The sequence below is a fragment of the Gobio gobio genome (assembly GCF_949357685.1).
Source record: "Gobio gobio genome assembly, chromosome: 4".
Lineage (NCBI taxonomy): Eukaryota > Metazoa > Chordata > Actinopteri > Cypriniformes > Gobionidae > Gobio > Gobio gobio.
Window position 1 is genome coordinate 51682245 of NC_137100.1, and position 19338 is coordinate 51701582.

Consider the following 19338-nt stretch of genomic DNA (forward strand, 5'->3'; position numbering starts at 1 on the left):
GCATTGTGCATCCCTAACAGTAATTATTACAAACTGTAAATATATACAAACTGGGCTATTTAAGTTAAACAATCCTGGCTAACAGAATATAAAAGTGCATTTAGAAATGTACTCTCTTTGGTATGAACATGCTATAAATCTACGTTATAAAACATTCAAAGCTATGGCATAACCTCCGCCCTTTCCACACTAAACCACAAACTGCACGTAGCAGTACTGCAGATTTTGCAATGGCACATATTTCAACATAATTCAGGAAAATACAAGATAAGTCAGCCATAGGTAAGAGAAAAGGAATCTGTCAGGTTCAAACAGTTTCTTACTAGCAACGGGTGTTACTTCAGAAATCAATGAGCTCAGGCAAAAGGACAGGTCTTTACATGAGATGTGTGTATAAAAAAAATTACATCATATACCAGGATTCTGTCCATGACATGTCACATTCTGATAATTGCACAAAGACTTCTGCTTTGGGCCAATCATAAAGACTTATGAAGATGACGTGATTACTCCGCGCAGTTTGTAGTAAGGTTTTTAATAGTTTTTCAATTTAAATATGTGCTAAATTATCATCTTTGACCGTTGCGACACGTCTCAGCTTTTTCAATGTGTAGTGCTCGAAACCCAAACCCAAAGCGCTTCGGCTCTGCAGTTTGATACTATTATGCCGTCTCGTGTTTTTAACGGCAAACGCACGCGTTCTGTTTGATCATACATTATGCATGTCACTCAGACGTCAAAAATATGTTGACAAATTGAAAAGATAGTGAAACTAAAGCGCTTCTCCTCATGCGGGCGGATGAAGACAACGGCACAGCGTTTAAAGATGACTGACATCACTGATTTTACCGGTATTTTGCTGTTGATGTGTGAATGGTCAAAACGGAAAAAGTCAGAAGGCCGTTGCTTGTGTGAACAGCATATTGTGTATTTACCAGTAAAGTAATTCTGGTAATTTGACGGTAATTTACTGGTATTGCTGTGTGAAAGGGGCTATTGAGTATTTTTTCCCCACTATGGTAGTCAATGGCTGCCGAGAAACAAACATTTTTCCAAAATATCTTCCTTTGAGTTCAGCAGAAAGAAATTCATACAGGTTTGGAACAACTTGAGGGTGAGTAAATGATGACAGAATTATGTTTTGGGGTGAACTATCCCTTTAAATTGAAAGATTTTGTGTTTTGGTTCATTCTCAGTTTTACCCTAATCTAAAATGGCTGTTTGTGAGGAAGAAGTATTCTGTTTTGCTGATGCTGCCGTTCTTACATTGTTTTAGCTCCATGCATCTATTGCACTAGTGACTTTATCCTAACCTTGTTTTTCCTCATTAAAAGGGGATTTGTTTCACATGAGCCTCTAGGACATCCTGTTCCCAACACACACAACTTTTCTGTCAGTTTTCTTCGCTCTGGATAGTTCCAATGAATGTATAGGTTTTAAGAATAAGGGTCGAACATAACATAGACGTACATTACATTGGAATTGCTCTTCTGACTTGTAGTACAGTAGTGGCCTCAACAAGTCTTTGGGCAATTAAACTACATTTAAAAATTTTTTAATGTCATTGCATTATATCAGAGATTCCTAAACTTTTTTTGTCAGCTGAACCCCTTTGTCATATAATAATTTAACAACATAATATTGCACATCACATGACATGCAGGTAAACCAATAAAATGTTTCATCTTTTTTTAGTAAGCTTTTTATTTTGATTTAATTAATTATTAGAACCCACTGAAGTTCCCTTGGAAACATCCGGGTGTTAACAAATCCGCATTAGATAAAATTATCAAACTAAGTGGCATCTGCAAACAAATTTTTTTTTTTTTTTCAGAACAAACTTCACTTTTCTTAGTAACTTTTGCAATGCCTTTTAACTAACTGATTTCCAAGTGATTTTTAAGTGTGGCATAAGTGCACAAATACTTTTTGGGGCCACTGTATGTTCTTTCTAATTGGTATTTGAAGGAAACGGTTTGGTGCTGAGGGACTAGAGTCTTATCTATGAGTCACAGGAAGATACAAAAATCGGACACAGCCTCTATTGTGTTTGTAATCGCTAAAGCTGGAATCTCAGACTCATTTTCTCATATCCTGTTTTTACAGAAACACTGAACACTACCTTCTGAAACATCACAGGGCAAACAGAGCGAGAAAGAGACGGAGATGGACAGAAAGTACTAAAAGCACTTTAAATGTACTGAGGGAACAACTGCTCTTTCCCTTATCAGATGACCTTATGTAGGTCACACATGCCACATGTGTTTACATCCAGCAGAAAACAGACAGACGGCATTAGTGAGTTCGTTCAGGTAACTGGCACAGTAGTTCCTCCACACCCTTTTCTAAGCTTGATCGAAAAAAAAAACCAATCCATTTCCTATACTCTTTAACAAAATACTCATTATCGCTGTGTTCACACGTTCTAAGGATTAGCTTGTTTGAATGTGCTTTTTGGAAGCCATTCATTTGGAGATACTTTTGACAAAAGCACAAAACAAACACTTATGTAGACAAAAAAATTGCCAAATTAAGACAAAATTTGCTATGGTTTCAACTTGTGTTGAGTTTATTGTCAACACAAGAGCTATTTCCTGAGAAATGTGACCTCTGAGGATGTCATGTGACCTCTGGGATGACAAATCTTCCTCTGTACACATCCTCTTCCTTTAGCTCCTCAATCTGTACTGTATAAGATTTCCGACTTTCCTCGTGAGTTGTTATTCGACCATGTTTGGACATTACCTAGAGATGGCAACACTGAAATACTGAGTAAGAGTTTCACAAAGTACTGCACATCAGCAAACAACTTGTCTCTTAAGAAATTTCCTTCTGCTCTGGTGACTTAGATTCAAAGTTTGAAAGGACTGGTACAATCCCAGCAGACACGAGCCCTAGTTTAATATGTCCTCTAAAAAATGCTGAATCTAAAAACAGTCTGGACAAATGTGCTCTCTACTTGAAAAGCATTTAGCCTTACTAGTAAACACTGAGGTTGCAACAGTAAAATTATATATATAGATATTGCATTGATGCTTTAAATAATTGCATCAATATATACATTTAAATGTATGTGTGCATTAATTCATTTTCTACAGGTCAGTTATAGCTGAAGTGTGTAATTTCTCCACCACCAGCATATAAAATGTAAGAGACTTGCACGAGAAAGTTTTAAAACTATTCAGCAGTTTTCCTCTCTTATATGCGTTTGCTGCAGTTTGAATCATGATCCAATTATGATATCCTGATGCATCACAAAGTACTAAATCGACATGAATCATATCATAACGGATTCCGATTGCGAGTGAAATGGTTGCAAATGCAACAACAAAAAAATGATTGGCCAAAAATCTAGTTGGCATTGGTGACAGGCAGGATTCACAAACAAATGAAAAACCGGTTGTTTCCAATGAGTCAGTCAAAAAGATTCACAAAGCATCCACATGCTTGCGAATTCACAATTTAAAAAAGCAATCCAGGTTTATTGGACAATACCCCGTGTCAACATTTCTGCAAAAATATATATTGCGTTGCATCTTGTATGTGTTTAATTGTATCGGAAAGAGATAAACCTGAATCCGGCAATGTATATTGAGCTGGTTGTTGTACGTATTATAATATTTCAAAAATGAAATGTCTGGTGGGTGGCGCTAAATGGTTAATGCTCTATAGCAGTGGTTCTCAAGTGTGCTACAAGTACCTCAGGCTGCCTCTAGTGGTACGCAGAGGAATCACTAAATAAATTAATGTTAAAACGCATACATTTTAATTGAATCTTTGAGTAAAGTTTAAAGTCTAGAGTACAGTTTTAATTTAACTTTACAACACATTTCAATTTAATCATTATTTTATTATTTTATTTACCTGCACAGTGTTAATGTACAAACCGTGTATTTACTGTACATGTTAAAGTGGCTGACAACAATAAATATTCTTATTAGGAATAAACCTTCTCGTTTTTGAGCTGTAGCTGAATTGTAAGGCCTACTACGCTACTGTATTGTAATGTTGGTCATTATGGTGGTACTTGGAGAGCCAAATATTTTCTGAGGTGGTACTTGGTATAAAAAGTTTGTGAACCACTGCTCTAAAGCATTTGAAAATAATGTACCACCTGAACTAAGCCCTACCCTAAACCTAACCGTAACCGATAGTGTTAACAAAAACAAAATGAGATGACAAAGCATTTGCTGATGCAACTATGCCATTTTAGCTTGCATACAAGACTTTGAGCTCCGTTAAATTCAAAGTGTATTACTTTACAAATAATGCACTTTGGTGAAAGTATTTTGAGGTCACCGCATAGTATTGCGCAAGGTGAAAATAAGTCTTTATTAATCAATAATCTGAGAAAAGGAATAATTTAAAAGATGTTGGTGTTTTACTGCCACTAGCGTTCATTTCAGTTGGAAATTGCAGTGAATTGTATTAATAGGTAGGTTTTACAAATATGTAGATAGAGGCACATAAGGTTGCTCTACTAACCACTTCATCCATCTGTCCTCTACAGTCATTGAATTACAAGGAACCAGATAACGCTAATAAGACTATTCATTAGCAGTGATACAGTGTCCGATAGGGGAAAGCCAGCAAGATGTTTGCTTCAAATGAAATCCACTTGACCTCACTTCAGTCGAGGAGAAACTACAACTGTAATAAAAACCCACTCTGGATTTCTCCACTCTGTAATAAGTGTTAAATGTCAGAAGGCACCCCGTTTCATTCTTTATGGTCATGTTGTAAAATTCAGCCATTTTGGAAATCTGTATTTCAATTTATTTCTGAAGCACATTCTATTCTATTCACATTCCTGAGCCTTGTATTGGACTTTTAGGAGCAGAGAATGCTTTTTGTAGTAAGTATCAAACACAGGCCATTTCACTTTGTGTGATGCTTGCAAAAAGCCTAATTTTACAGATGTGGAAAGCAGATTTCTTCCCTCCTTTAGAGATGTGGGCTAGGGAACTGGGAAATATGGGTTTGAGCTATTTATCCTGTATAGTTTCTGGTTTGGTGTCATTGTGCGTGAGTGTTGTCTTAAGAAAATGAAAATAAAGTGATTTTTTTTTTTAAAACCACTCTGGTGTTAGTGCTGCTGTGAAAGCAGTGATCAGACGCTTGGGCTCAGATATCCTTGATTATATGTGTTAGAACAGTGGAGCAGAACCATCTCTCAAAATACAGGGTGCGATAAAGACTCCTCTCATTATGGGATGGACAGACTCTTCATCATCTGCTTCAGACAGATTGGACCTTGAGAACACACTCACACACACCAAAAATATACAAAAACGTATATTTAAAAGACAGTTGTTACCTCTGATTTAGCCGGCGCTCATCGTCACTTCCAAAGTCCTGGGGAAAAAAAAAAAAGGATGAGGGAAACAGAAGTTAGTTATCTAAAACAACAGAGCACTAAGACAAGACGACACTATTCTTTTTAAAATTGTACTGCTCTGAGCCTTAAGATCAAGAACAGAGCAGGATGCATCTTTTCTAATGTAACGAATCTAATTACGTCTTCACACATCTTCTACCGAAACCAAATTACAAGTTATAAATTCAGCATCTGTTTTGAAAATGTCAGCACAATTCCGGAATAAATAATGGAGAGGCCAGAATCCCTCAGGCCTCGGAACTTTTCCAAATTCCACAACCTCACCCGACTCAAACCCAGTGCAACGCACAACAATCTGGCCTAAACATGTCCCCAATGACCATGACCTCTCTGTCACTCTGCTAAATTTGAAACATTTAAGCACAATGTGTGTCATAAATAACAAAAAAGCTTTGATATTTCACTATTCACAGCAGCGCAATATGACAAAGAAGAAATGTTCTCTCAGAGCTGACACATGAACAATGGGGCCTCTCCTTGAGATAATGTTTCATCATAACAAAGAATGTTTTTAAAATAGTTCCTCACTTTATGTGAAAGTGACGGCCCTGGTTATTAGGTTACTGATAGTGGTATGTAGCACTGAATGGAGGCAGGGCAGCGTGCCATGGTCAGATGTGACAGATGCCTGAAGGGGAAGAAACCGTGTCAGGGGAATTGGTTGTGCCAGGGTTTCTGTCACGTACCAAAATCTGTCTCTTCATGCAGACGCTCCCATACGGAAATGTAATATTATGTACATACTGTATTATGTCCCTATATCCAGGTAGTGATGTCATATATGTTTCATATAAGGCAATACATTATTAGCACATATATACATCCTCACAATATATGAAGATATAGGTTTATACCATGTATGAAATACCCATAGAAGAATTATTATATATACATATATTACAATTATTTATATGATGCCTTTTTATATGGTACTGTATGTTAATGCCATATATGTAAAGAAAACATGTCTAATTTATAAATGTAAGTTTATTTAAACAACATGTATGCAAACATTCAGTATGCTTATATAGGATTTTATATGGATGTATCTAGTTGTATATATGCATATATTACAGATATTTATATAATGAATTTCTATATGGTACTGTGCAGTATGTTAAAATCATATATGTACACAATATATATTTGTAATAATTTATATTTGTAAAAAGTTTATTTAAACATATGCAAACATGTTGTATGCTCATAGAATTCTCTTACTAATTTTGGGCAGTCTTCACTGTCAAATTGTTTTTAATTTTGTTTGAAATTGGATCACATGAGTAACTGCAAAATATGGTTGATGGCAAATGTTCATAACTTGTATTAAAATATATGTTGGCTAACAAATAAATGAAGCCATTTTTAATAAAGTATATTTGTATAATTATGCAATTCATATACATGATACAAAAGAATATGAGACAGACATTATGGACTTGTATTTTACATATAAATGTTGTCAGGGTTCTGTTACTTGGATAAGGTTTTATTCTTGGTTTGGTGACAGCTTTGATACTCCTATTGTCTTGCGGGTTTGAGCTCGCTCAGATAATGCGCTCTTCTGTCTGTGTGAATTGCTTTGTGTGGTGTTTGGATTTGGATTTTGGATACAACATTTGTCAGTGATAGTGATTTATCACATACATAATTTAGCATATGTAATATGTGGAATAGAGTTAGATGTCAATAGATGTCAATATATGGAATTTCTGATAGCTGTGCATTTGTGGTTTTACTCTATATGAGCATAAGGATATTTCATATATGAGACATATGTAAAAATATGCATTATACATACATAAATGTATATAATATATGGGACAAATGTATATGTCAATATATGGAATTGTTCCAATTTCTAATAGGTTTCATATTTGTTTTTACTTAAATAGTAAAACATACATATATGTTTTATCTTTCACATATATTGATATTTCATATATACATATATATTACATTTCTGTATGGGCTGGGCTTATAAAACTTTATAAGGAGGGCAGAGAGATGTGGAAACAATGAGGTTTGTGAACAGAAACAGACTTTTTGGAGGCGTGAGGTTCTACTGTGATTTATTACGTTCCAAGTGGATGAACAGACAGCATGGGGTGAAAAATAAGAAGGTAGAAATCAATATGGTGCTCCTGAGCATTCGCAAACCTATTTTAATTCTGTAATGTGACAAATTTCTGAGTGAAATTCAATTCAAATATGCACAATGGAACGTGAATTAAAGGACTGGTCTCTTTTTAATATAATGAAAGTAAATGAGGACTGAGGCTGTCAAAGCCCCATAAAATGTAGGGGTATAACGATACATTGATAAATCGATCATATGATCATATCATACATTGTTTTTTTTTTAAAAATCAATAAATCAATATACATTGTTAAGATGTACATAAATTGACACACTCATGTAAGCCACATCTGCATTGTCACTGAGCTCAAATATTTGATGAGTTTTAACAACTTTCCCCCGGTTTCACAGACAAGGCTTAAGCATAGGTCCAGACTAAAATGCATGTTTGAGCTGTCTTAACAGAAAGCAACTTGTACTGACAAATCTTAAAATATATCAGTGCCAATGTTTTGTCTTAAGATGCAAACCAGTAATATTTTTTTCTAAGGCACGTTTACAAAAAGCTACTTAAATGTCCTAATTGAACTACGGCCTAATTGTGGATTAATCTTAGCCCTGTCTGTGAAACCAGGCCTTTATTTTTAAAAGATCTTTTTTGTAAATATTTTTCTGTATAAATGTTTTGGTTTTTTTCACTACTGGAATATAATTGTTTTTTTATAAATTAAAATTTTTTATGTGAATACTAGATTTGCACATTTTAGAGAGCACAGAAGACTTGCTTAAGCCAAATCTTAAAATGGGATACAGAATTCACAATGTTCAGAGAATTCAAATAAATGTTCATGTTTGTGAGTTAATAAAAATGTGGCATAGAATTTAGTAGGGACGCTAGGGACATACCAATATCCAACGATTGCTGAATTGTTCCTAGCAATAATTTTGATCAAACAATTCAAATGTATTAATATAACCCCTGTTGTTGGCTGCATATGAAATGGGTCATACCATTGACATTACCCTTGAAGTCAAAGTAAATGCATTAGAAAACTGCGCTCTTTCATGGGGGTGCATTTGGTGCATAAACGGAGTAGGGCAAGTGTTTAAAAAATAGCCTACAAGCACAGTTCAGTTGAATGATAAAGTTTACCCTCTTTAACTTAATGTTGTTAAACTGAATGTACAAAGCAAACTGTTAGCTGAAATATCCACAGAATTAAAAAACAGCACTTAAATAAGATTGTGCGGTTTATCGGTCAATCAGATGAGTGAGAAAGTTGTTTGTTTCTACAGCAACAGTAGACACTAGTGCTGGGACGATACACCTATCTCCTGATTCGATTCTATGACGATTCTTGGGGTGCCAATATTGCGATTCGATACTGCAATGTATTGTGATTTTTCTTTGTTTTCTTTACTCTAGATAATGGGGAAAAGTTGAATGATACACTTATACATGATGGTGCAGGTCGAATATATATTTTGATGTCTCTCCGTACTCCATTTTTCACTTTCTCATGTCCACTATTAGGAGAAACGACGTCATATAATAGGCTACTCAACAATACAACACATATCACCCCCGCCTCGCCTATGAGCAAGGACTAAAATAAAGCAATTTAATATGAAATATCGATTTAAAAATAATACATATACATATATATACATACATTATATAATATATATATATAAAAGCATGATTGTTAGGGGAATAAATTTTTCCCCCAGCCCTAGTAGACCATCATATTTTCTTTTAGAATCATCATTGGTTCAGTTTAATTTTTGCTATTAAAATAATGTACAACAGTGCCATCAAGAGCGCTCTGAGTAGGGGTGAATAGTGAATAAGCTCTTAAAGTGACAGCAGCCTAAAATACCTCCTGCTCTCTGTCATGTTAAAGGCCCACTGAAGTGCCTTGAAACGCGCAGCATTATTCATTTCAAAATTGTCAGCCAAACCCCTTTGAAAAAAAAATAATTTACTTGGAAGTACCCCCTGAGATTTGAAGTATATATTTCAATAACTTAAATTGCACATTTGCATGTTTACTTCAAAAACATGTATTATTTAGTAAGTACGTTTTATTTAGATTTGAAAAAATATATGTTATTTAGCCTATTTGTTTAATTTTTAATTTTTTAATTATAATTAACTTTTATTAACTATCATTTGCTTACAAACCCCCTACAATTCCCTTGCAAAACATCAGGGGTTCCCAAACCCCCGTTTGGAAAACCCTGCTCTATTCTATTCTATTTTTTTTTTGTTCTAAATTGTTTAGAAATTAGCCTTTAGCGTTTCAGGGTAAAAAGAAGCTCATACAGGTTTGGGACGACATGAGGAATGAAGATGCGTAAACAACGGCAGTATTCTAAATGTTCTGTGTTCTAATCCTTTAAAATACATTTTTTTAATCCGTTTTTTGAATACCACTCAAAGCTTGTGCAGATTTTCACCCTTGGAACCTTAAAACCAAACTAACATCACTATTATTATACGTCTTCAATGAGTTCTCTACCGCTTCTTTCTGTCAGCCTATCTATCCCTCTCTCCCAGCCTCTGCATGAGATGACATCACTGCAGCTGCATGTTCCCAGTCCTCATGTTTGAGGTCGTGCTGTGAATTCTAAATAGTGTGTGTCCTCACTAGCGCAGTGCATTACACAATCATTCTTAGATTTAAGTACTATATAAATCTAAACATTAAAAATCTGAACAAGCGAGAAAAAGGTCTAGTCCAACTAAGAAGCAAAAGACCTAAAATTTCCTAAGAGGTTCAAGAATGTTGTTAATCTGACCGTGGTACTGCGTCAGAAACCGATTTAAAAGTCTGATTTATTCCCTGGCCTGAATTGTGTGTATATAATAAAAATAGTACACAAATATCTACAATTCACAATGCAAGAGTTACTCTCATAATACAGTATCCATCAGATCATGTGCTTTGTGCAAATGTGAAGAGCTAGCGCCTCCTACTGGGTGTAACTAGTACAATGGTTTTCTAAGACAATGGTGATATCAGAGGAACTATTGATATGAAGGTGGGGTGCTTTCATAGAGGAAAGACAATTTAAAACCATTCCTGAAAAAGCTGGGTTTTCCTGACACTTTTCAGAACCTCGTCCTCAGAATCACTAACAAATAAAGGCCATACAGCACTCCTAGTGAGACTGGCTAAAAGGGTCCCGCTCCCAATGAAAAGGTAAAAACAGGAGGCCTTTCATTGCATGAGAGGAGCTTAGCTGTGCCCAGGCACAATGACTTAGATTTAAATTTCTGTTGAGAAGAAATGCAGTCCTAAGGGGGGCAGACCTTTAACTTTCACACAAAGAACGGCAGCTCATGAAGGGCTAGTGTAACAAAAATGTACCGCCTGCAGGTCTGCACCATACAGATACAGTAGCAAATTACAACACTAATTTGAGGAAGCACAAATTAGGAACTATGGGGAAGGCAGTGCTCAGTATTTCTGTTGTTAGACAGTTTCATTGTATGCAGGAGAGACCATGACCAAAAAGATCCCCCCTTTTGACAGTTCCCCTTTTAAATTGGCTTGACCAAATGAATGGAATCACACAGTCCAGCACTATACCATGAGATTAAAAAAAAAACTCTTTCACACTTCTACATACAATGACAGGAGCAACATGTCAATTATATTTTGAATAAAAATAAATAAAACCAATAGCATAATTTGGATACATATCTTGCCGTTCAACAGTAAGTTTGTTTAGTTTTAGCTGGTCCCTATTTGACCCATTAATATCAACTGTTATGATGTGTGTCTGTATAATATATAAAAATATATAAAATGTTTTGTTAAGATGTGTATGCACAAACAGTAACAATACCATCTGGAACATTCACGGTAAATGAAATATCTCATCATAGCCCAAAATAAAAGAGGTACATTTATAATTACTAAGTATCTTCAAAGAACATAATGTTATTGCATGTATGTTTATGCATTGCAAAGCACCTTGCACACTTCATGACGGCCGGTCACGTGATGTCAACAGCGACACCCATGAAGTGACGACCCGCTCCGTGTTAAATAAAACAGTTTTTTAAAGACGGCTTATGTCTGGTCTTCGTCTTTTGTGGGTGTACATATTGTAAGGATTTTTGAATGAAAGTGACATTCATTTGTATAAGACTCGGTAAAACATACTGAGTGTACCTTTAAGACTTGGCATGGTATTCATGATTAATCCTTAGTTAAACCAGTCTGTACCAAACAAAACAGTGTTTTGTGGTGTGTTTACTAAAATTAGGCACATTATTTCACAGTTGTTGGTCACAAATTGCAGGACAGCCTGGAAGCAAGCCATTAATAGTTAGCTCAATAAAGTAAAACTGCCCTGTCAAACACTTCCTTGTGACAGAATTGATCAGGATCCATCTAAAGAGCATCACACCTCATCTAATCTAACCACTACCATAATAACATTGTCTCTACTAGTGAATGATCAAGTAAAACTCAACAACTTAAGCCATTAATTATATTTATGTATGTGTGAATAGTTTACATATACACGCAAGCTATAGTGGATAAAAAGCCCAAAGGCTAATCGTGTCATCTCACAACAGAGTGACACAGCGTTCAATCCTCCATCAACCCTGATGGCATCCCGCTAGTTAGCTCTACAGCCTGAGCTGTATTAGCATTGGGCCTACGTGACTCACATATATGCGTCCCCTTATGTATTTTATTAAGCATTACATCATCTCATCTCAGCGTGTTTATTTCCGCTTACCTCCCCCGCGTTGGTGGTGGCGGTGCTGGAAGTGGACGCCGCGCTGGGAGTGGGCGAGCGCTGCAGGGTTACCAGAGCCATGGATGGAAATCTCCCAGCACAACGGCCAGTCTATCTGTCACAAGCTAAACCGACTAGCGGATTTTCCCCTAGCAGCAGCGCCAGACACTGCAACTCCACGCGCTCGATGGGGCCACTGTTAAAAGGCCATATGGCTGAGCCGCTGTTCGGCGTTGTTTGTGTCGCTGAATCCGCTTTGACATGAGCTGGGTGATGTTTTGGTGCCTCTCTCTCTCTCTCTCTTTTCTCTCTCTCTGTCTCCCTCTCTCTCATTCATTCACTCACTCACTCACTCACTCTATTACTCACTGCCGCATGTGGCTGAAACACAGATTACTACTGCTGCCTTCAGCTCAGAGCCTGTAGTGGTGTTTGCGATTCGGTCTTTTTGAATGAATCTTTTATGTGAACGAATCTTTCCATATTTTTCGTTCACCGACTCTGTCTCTCTTTCGAAGCGAGTGACTGCTTTCATGACTTCAAAGACTGACTATAGCATGGACCAATAGAATTCGAGTATGGGCTCTCTGGGCGCATACCATTGGTTGGACTTACTGAACGAACACGCCCTTTACTGAACGAGTCAGTGTTTTGAACCTGAATCTCGCTGGATATAATGAATGAACAGAGTGGGAATGTAAGGAGGTTAGGTTACTGAAACTCAGTTCATTTAGGCGTTTGATAAAAGCCATGCCATGCTGTTGACTGTTTACTCTTTCAGGAGTCTTTTTGTAGATTTATAGACGTTATGTTTAAAGGACTGTTGCAAACGTAAATCACTCGGACAGATAACAAATCGGTTGAATGGTTGATTCAATGACTTAAATGATTCAACATTGCACAAAAGACACCGGCTGCATCCCAAATGCCTACTTCTCTACTATATAGGCAAAAAACAGTATGTGACAAACGATTACTCATAAAAGAGTAAGCGAAATGTCCGGATGACCTAGCCTACTACTTCAAGATTCTGAAGTGTGCATATGATGGACACTTTACTATCCCATGAGGCCACGGGAGAAGATTTGTGAATGGCAGCGATGCAACTGATGCTGGAAGGTCACATGATAATGCCAGCATGGCAAATCTGGATTATTCATACACACACTTTACTATATTGAACATACTTTTTTAGCAGTCGTAGGGTAATTTAATTAACTATTCAAAATAAGTAGCTACTCAAGACTCAAAAGAGTATGCCATTTCGGATTTAGCCACCCACTTGTCGCCAGTCTCGCCATTTGGTGTAACGATATCCCGGGCCATTGGACTAATCTGAACTAATCTTTTTTGATGAATGGAGATTCAAAACATTTGAGCCTCTGAAGTTAATCAAAATACTTACTAAGCATAAAATCCACTCAATCCAAACATGGGGTTGTATGGATTAAAGTAATTTCAGTTGTTAATAAGATGTTGTGTATGTTCGATATATATGCATAATTTTGTTAATTACCGAATAAAGCTAACAGAAATATTTTTATGTTTAATTTATATACATTTATAATAGAATATAAAATGTCTTTAATATATGAATTATTTATCTTTATCTGTGTATGTTAATATAACATCAATATGAATTAAATTATATATTATTTGTGATACCAATATATTTGTTCAAGTGAAATATTTATAGGCTACATCAAGAAGTGACCACTAGAGGCTGGTAATATAACCCAATGGACTTTACCCCGTCATTCAAGCATTGTGTAAAGACGACGGATGAATTAGGCTACTTGCTGTAGTTCTAGTTACATAATGGGGAATAAAGTTAATCAATAAATTCTGGTTTCTGCTTAAATCGATCTGTCAGTGCATGTGATGTGAGTGAGAGGCAATAAGTGTATGGGACTTTTCCTGTTCGTTTTTGGAGAAAACTTCTAGGTCACTTCTTAATTCAGGTGAGTGAAACTATGTTTATGTGATATCCTTTCCAGCTTGTTATATGCAATGTATTACCTAGGCTACTCAACTATAAAAATCTTTCATAAAGGTAAAGCTGACCAGTAAGGAAAACAGTTTGCACACATATATATATATTTGCATTTGTAGATTTCTTTAAGGACAAGTGGCAGCATTGGGGATAATATTTCAAGTGGAAAGGGATACATTTTATTTGTACATACAATACAAAAATAAAGCAAATTAATTGTGGAAATAAAAAAGAACTGCAGAGAAAGCCTGCGGGCTTGTACAAAGAACTTTCCCATGTATATACTATATAAACATAATTATGTGTTCAAATCAGCACAAAGAGTTACAAAAGAGGTATTCGCATGTTACGGCACTTATTTTCTGCAGATATGAAGGTGTGCATCATTGGAGCAGGGGTCATCGGCCTCTCCACCGCTCAGAGCATCTACCAGCACTTCCATAGCAGGGTCACCCCCCTCACCATAGAGGTGTATGCTGATGTCTTCACTCCACTCACCACCAGCGACGGGGCAGCTGGACTCTGGCAGCCGTATCTATACGACAAGGGGAATGTCCAAGAAACGTGAGGTTTCATTTGTGCGGATCCAAAAGTGCATATGAATCAGATGAAGCACACCCTGTATAATCAAGTGAATAAAACGTTTTTATTTTATTTTCACAGTAAATGGAACAAAGAGACATTTGACTATCTACTAAGTTTCCTCAGCTTTCCAGATTCAGTGAAAATGGGGATCTTCCTCCAGTCCGGCTATAACCTGTGCACTGAAACTGCACCAGTGAGAATATTCTCATTTCCCTCCTTAAAATGCTTGATATTTAAAGTAGTTTGAAATACCATGTAGCTGGATGTAGCATGCAGTTGACATGGCATGTCATTGAACAGAAACAATGCTACATTTTCAGGCATATTTTGTCTCACTGCTCCCCTCAAACAGGACCCCTCCTTTAAAGATGCTGTTTTGGGCTTTCGTCAGCTGACTAAACGTGAACTAGATATGTTCCCGGGATACAGGTATAGGTTACTTATCACCTGCATAATCAGAAGTGCGATAGTGGATATTGCTGATATTGTTTTAGGTGTCAAAGTCCCGTACTAGACATGGAGTAATATTCAGTTTAATTGGACATTTAAATTGAGTCAGGGCAGACCTAGTCTATATACATTTTGAGGTGCTGGTGTTTAAGGTTAAGTTTCCTTGATATAAGTTCAATTCAATTGAAATGTAATTGATCTCAGTTTCCATTTCCCAGCTATGGATGGTTCAACACCACTCTCATGATTGAAGGAAAGACGTACCTGCCCTGGCTTATGGATTGGTGAGAGATCTTAACAGTAACCTGAAGTGAGGTGAATTTGCATACTGTATATTGAAGTCTAACATACATTTTAATAATTTTCTGGTGTTCACAGGTTAAAACAAAGAAATGTCAAGTTTCATCAGAGAAAGATTGGTTCATTTAAAGAGGTTTGCATGTGTCTATGCACTATTTTCAATAATTGAAAAGCTTTAATATATATGTTAAATTCAGGGATTTATAAATCAATATTGAATCCACCAAAAAGCTACTTATTATTTATTTATTTATGTGAAACAATTCATACCACAGGGCTATTGAATGCTTGAATGATCTAATTGGTTGATGAACATTCTAAGGTGTGCAATTATTTTCAGGGAAACTCATGACTGAAGTAGTTCCAGGCAGGTCTTGACCGCATTACATGTCCATATCACCTCGCCAAATGATTTTGGTTATTTCAAAGGTCCTTACAGTCTACAACAAAAGAACCAAAGCCCACAACAACACTGATAAAGCAAAAAATATATAATTAACAATGGGATAAATTGCTTTGTGTTGTTGCTGCATTAGCACCTCGGGTATGCATCATTTTCTAATAATTCAACGGCCCATCGTCAATTATTCCTTACTTAAACATTTATAATCGTGTAGTGCATCTGTAGTTTTCTCTATCACTCATACTAGATGCAGTGGAACTTCATAGTTTCGTAAGACAAGTATATCAACAGTATTTGAGCTACTCTTCACTGAGAACCTCATCTATCCTGTTTTAAAGTGATTGTGCTCAAAGTTTGCATTTACTCCCTAAAAAATGGTCTCCAGTTGGCAGATAGTGGTGCTGATGTTATCATCAACTGCTCTGGTGTCCGATCAGGAGACCTACAGCCTGACCCTGAGCTCCAGCCAGCCAGAGGGCAGATCATTAAGGTGAGGTTTAGAGGATAAAATTCAATCAGGGTCTGAGTTTTAGACAGAACAGTCATCTCAGATTCTGTGCTGCATGTCGACAGGTAGATGCTCCCTGGATAAAACACTGGATCTCCACACATAATTTCTCGTCTAGAGGGAATTCAGCATACATCATACCTGGGTGAGTGTCTTTATGGACACAGTCAATGTATGTATTAAGACATACAGAAGTAAAGGCAAATGTGTTTGTTCCCCTCACCTTCGAGTTATGTTTATTATGAAATGCGAAATGTAGTCTTGTCCTTCTAGAACTGATGCACTCTATTTGTTGCTGCAGGAGTCGTTTAGCCACTGTAGGTGGAGTTTTCCAAGTAGGAAACTGGAATCTGCAGAACAGTTCTGTTGACCATAAAAGAATCTGGGAAGATGCCTGCAAGCTTGAGCCAAGTCTACAGGTAGGAGATCAGACGTTGTCTAGATTTGTTATTTAAGGAGTGTTTTTTCCATACAGATCTGCAAAAAAATTTCTCTCTAGCATGCACGGATAGTAGAGGTCTGGACTGGTCTCAGGCCCGCACGCAGCAAAGTTAGACTGGAGAGAGAGACCATACTATCTGGACCACACGCGTTTGAGGTGAGCTCATAGTGAAGTGAGCAATATTTAATTAATTTAACTCTTCCTCTTTTCACACAACATGCTGTTTTCATTCACCTCAGGTCATCCATAACTACGGACATGGAGGTTTTGGGCTGACCATCCATCGTGGATGTGCCGAGGAAGCTGCTCGGCTCTTTGGACAGATCCTGGAGCAGAAAGGCTTGCTAGCACTCTCACGTCTGTAATAGATCTGGGCCTCTGGACAGTGTTATCCATAATCTCATCAGACAATAGCAATATTACCCTTAATCTCTTAAGCACTCTCATACTGATTCCACAAGATAATGGATTCCATGAGTTTAAGAATCCTAAACTACTGTGATGTAAATGCTCATTTATAAATGTTTTATATAATCTTTGAAGAGTTTAAAATAAAAGATGACACATCATAACAGAACTTAATTGTCAACACTTTACTCTGCTAATAGCAATCAGATGCCATTATGTCAACATTATTTATTGAACGATTTCGGGGTTTCCCACTCTTCTATGAACACTAGATTCAAGGACTTTTTCAGGTACCTTCTATTTTTTTTATATCAAGCACCAATCAAAATCACATTCCAGTATACATGGTAAGATGGTATACATAAATGATTACTGGTAGAGCTGGGAAAGATTATTGTGAATGTTTGTGCTGGTTCAGCTTGTGCTGAATGTCTTTCCCCACAAATATCCAGAATTTTTGCAAACAAAAAACATCACGAATGTTTCTCAGAGTTGAATGACTCACAATAGACTTGTCGCCATCTACTGGAGTAACGATGTAACCCAAGTATCTGAAGGAATCAACGAACGAATATGAACAAATCTTTTTAGTGAGTAGATTCAAAAGATTTGATTCACTCGGGCTCCACCACTATGCCTGATTAGCATACTATTATTATTTTTATCTACCATGTAGTAAGACTAGTATCCCGAATCCAGCTCATACTGAGCCTACAGGAGAGGGGGTTCAGCGAAAAATCGGCAGCTGGCAGCAGGAAGTAGCTGCCGTTGACAGCCGGAAGACATGCCATATTAGGAGGGACCTGCTATTTCGTGGCAGCCAATCAGCATCGTCCAACGTAGTAACAACCAATCACATTTAATTGAAAGTTAAGCGACAGCAGCCAATATTGGCGCCGGTGAATCTTCAGTGATGGCCTCGGTAAATTCGTAATTAGTATATTAATTATCAGATTAATGAATTATTGTTGCTCTGTAAGTTGGATTTTAACTTTTATGTTAGAGACAGTGTATCTGTGACTACTTGAATTGGTTAATTTAATCATTTGTAGAAACGCAGCTTGTGCCTCCTGGTTTGCCAAGGGGTGATCATTAACTTCAAATTACTTTACCATTACCATTAAATATTAGCGTTTGTTAACACGTTAACTTAATCTATTGATTAGAAAAAAGCTCATGCTGATTTATTGGAATTATTGACAAGCTCAGCCGTGATGATACACGTACAACACGAACCATGTCGTTTATTTGTGTGTGTATCTAATTTTTCAGGGGATTGTCTGATATCCAACCATTTATTTATTTGTTTTGCTATTGCATTGTTTTTTTTTTTTTGACAAAAAAGTTATTTTAAGAACTACTTTTCTTTCTCACTCTGTGTACACTCAGTTCTACACTTCTTGTGATTTAAATGTGGTTACAATAAAAACTGAGAAATTTAATGGTTTAGAAACATGTCTTCAATTATTCTTTTTAATCATGCTCATTTTTATGCTCCTCAAATTTAAATATTCAGGTGTAACAAATTGGAGAGAGAAGTCGGTGACAAGTCAAGAATACTACCAGATGTACACTCTGCGATCTAATCTAATCTTTCTTTCTTTTTTTCCCCCTTAACTTGCCTTTAACTTAACTTTTCTTTCTTTCTAATTATTTTCTTTCTAACTTGTCTATCTTTCTAAAAGTTACAGCTGTTTTATAAAACAAAGACAAGAATGTATTGAAATACTACAAATGTAAAACTGAACTTAAATAATGGCAAAATTAGATTTTAAATAAAGGTAATTGAGACAATGTTCTTTTTTTCTCTCTTTTAGACAGGACTTTAATGAATGTTTATGTGCATTTAATAAATATATGTGTATTTATACATTTCATTATTTAACAAACATGTACACTCATAAATTATATTTATACACATACAAATTCATAATTTCAAGTGTAGCTTAATTTTTGTTTTCTGTATTATGTCTATGATCTTCGTTAATTGATTTATTTGATAAACCTTTA

The 19338-nt window shown here is 36.3% G+C and overlaps 2 protein-coding genes across 2 annotated transcripts in view; one reads left to right on the plus strand and one right to left on the minus strand.

The window, feature by feature from the left end:
- The window catches only part of ssh1a (slingshot protein phosphatase 1a), a 47813-nt gene extending 35176 nt beyond the window's left edge, over nucleotides 1–12637 (minus strand). Inside the window, exons 1-2 of the mRNA XM_079816140.1 lie at nucleotides 12240–12637; nucleotides 5318–5355 (exon numbers count right to left, since the gene is read on the minus strand). Coding sequence (XP_079672266.1) covers nucleotides 5318–5355; nucleotides 12240–12320 — 119 coding nt within the window. The 5' untranslated portion in view covers nucleotides 12321–12637. The remainder of the gene's footprint in view (nucleotides 1–5317; nucleotides 5356–12239) is intronic.
- A 1358-nt stretch (nucleotides 12638–13995) lies between these two features.
- Nucleotides 13996–17490, plus strand: dao.3 (D-amino-acid oxidase, tandem duplicate 3). Its single transcript, XM_079816143.1, has 11 exons — nucleotides 13996–14200; nucleotides 14601–14796; nucleotides 14896–15010; nucleotides 15170–15246; nucleotides 15486–15551; nucleotides 15646–15700; nucleotides 16356–16460; nucleotides 16544–16623; nucleotides 16780–16897; nucleotides 16978–17076; nucleotides 17160–17490. Exons 2-11 carry the CDS (start codon nucleotides 14603–14605, stop codon nucleotides 17283–17285), a joined length of 1035 nt encoding a protein of 344 aa, XP_079672269.1. The 5' UTR covers nucleotides 13996–14200; nucleotides 14601–14602; the 3' UTR covers nucleotides 17286–17490.
- Nucleotides 17491–19338: the final 1848 nt, after the last annotated feature.

What these genes read in the sequence shown, in the direction of transcription:
- dao.3 (XM_079816143.1), top strand. Translation starts at nt 14,603, where the DNA reads ATGAAGGTGTGCATCATTGGAGCAGGGGTCATCGGCCTCTCCACCGCT. An exon ending in CTGCCCTGGCTTATGGATTG is followed by an intron (nt 15,552 to 15,645) that starts GTGAGAGATCTT and finishes TGGTGTTCACAG; the next exon opens with GTTAAAACAAAGAAATGTCA. An exon ending in AGATTGGTTCATTTAAAGAG is followed by an intron (nt 15,701 to 16,355) that starts GTTTGCATGTGT and finishes AATGGTCTCCAG; the next exon opens with TTGGCAGATAGTGGTGCTGA.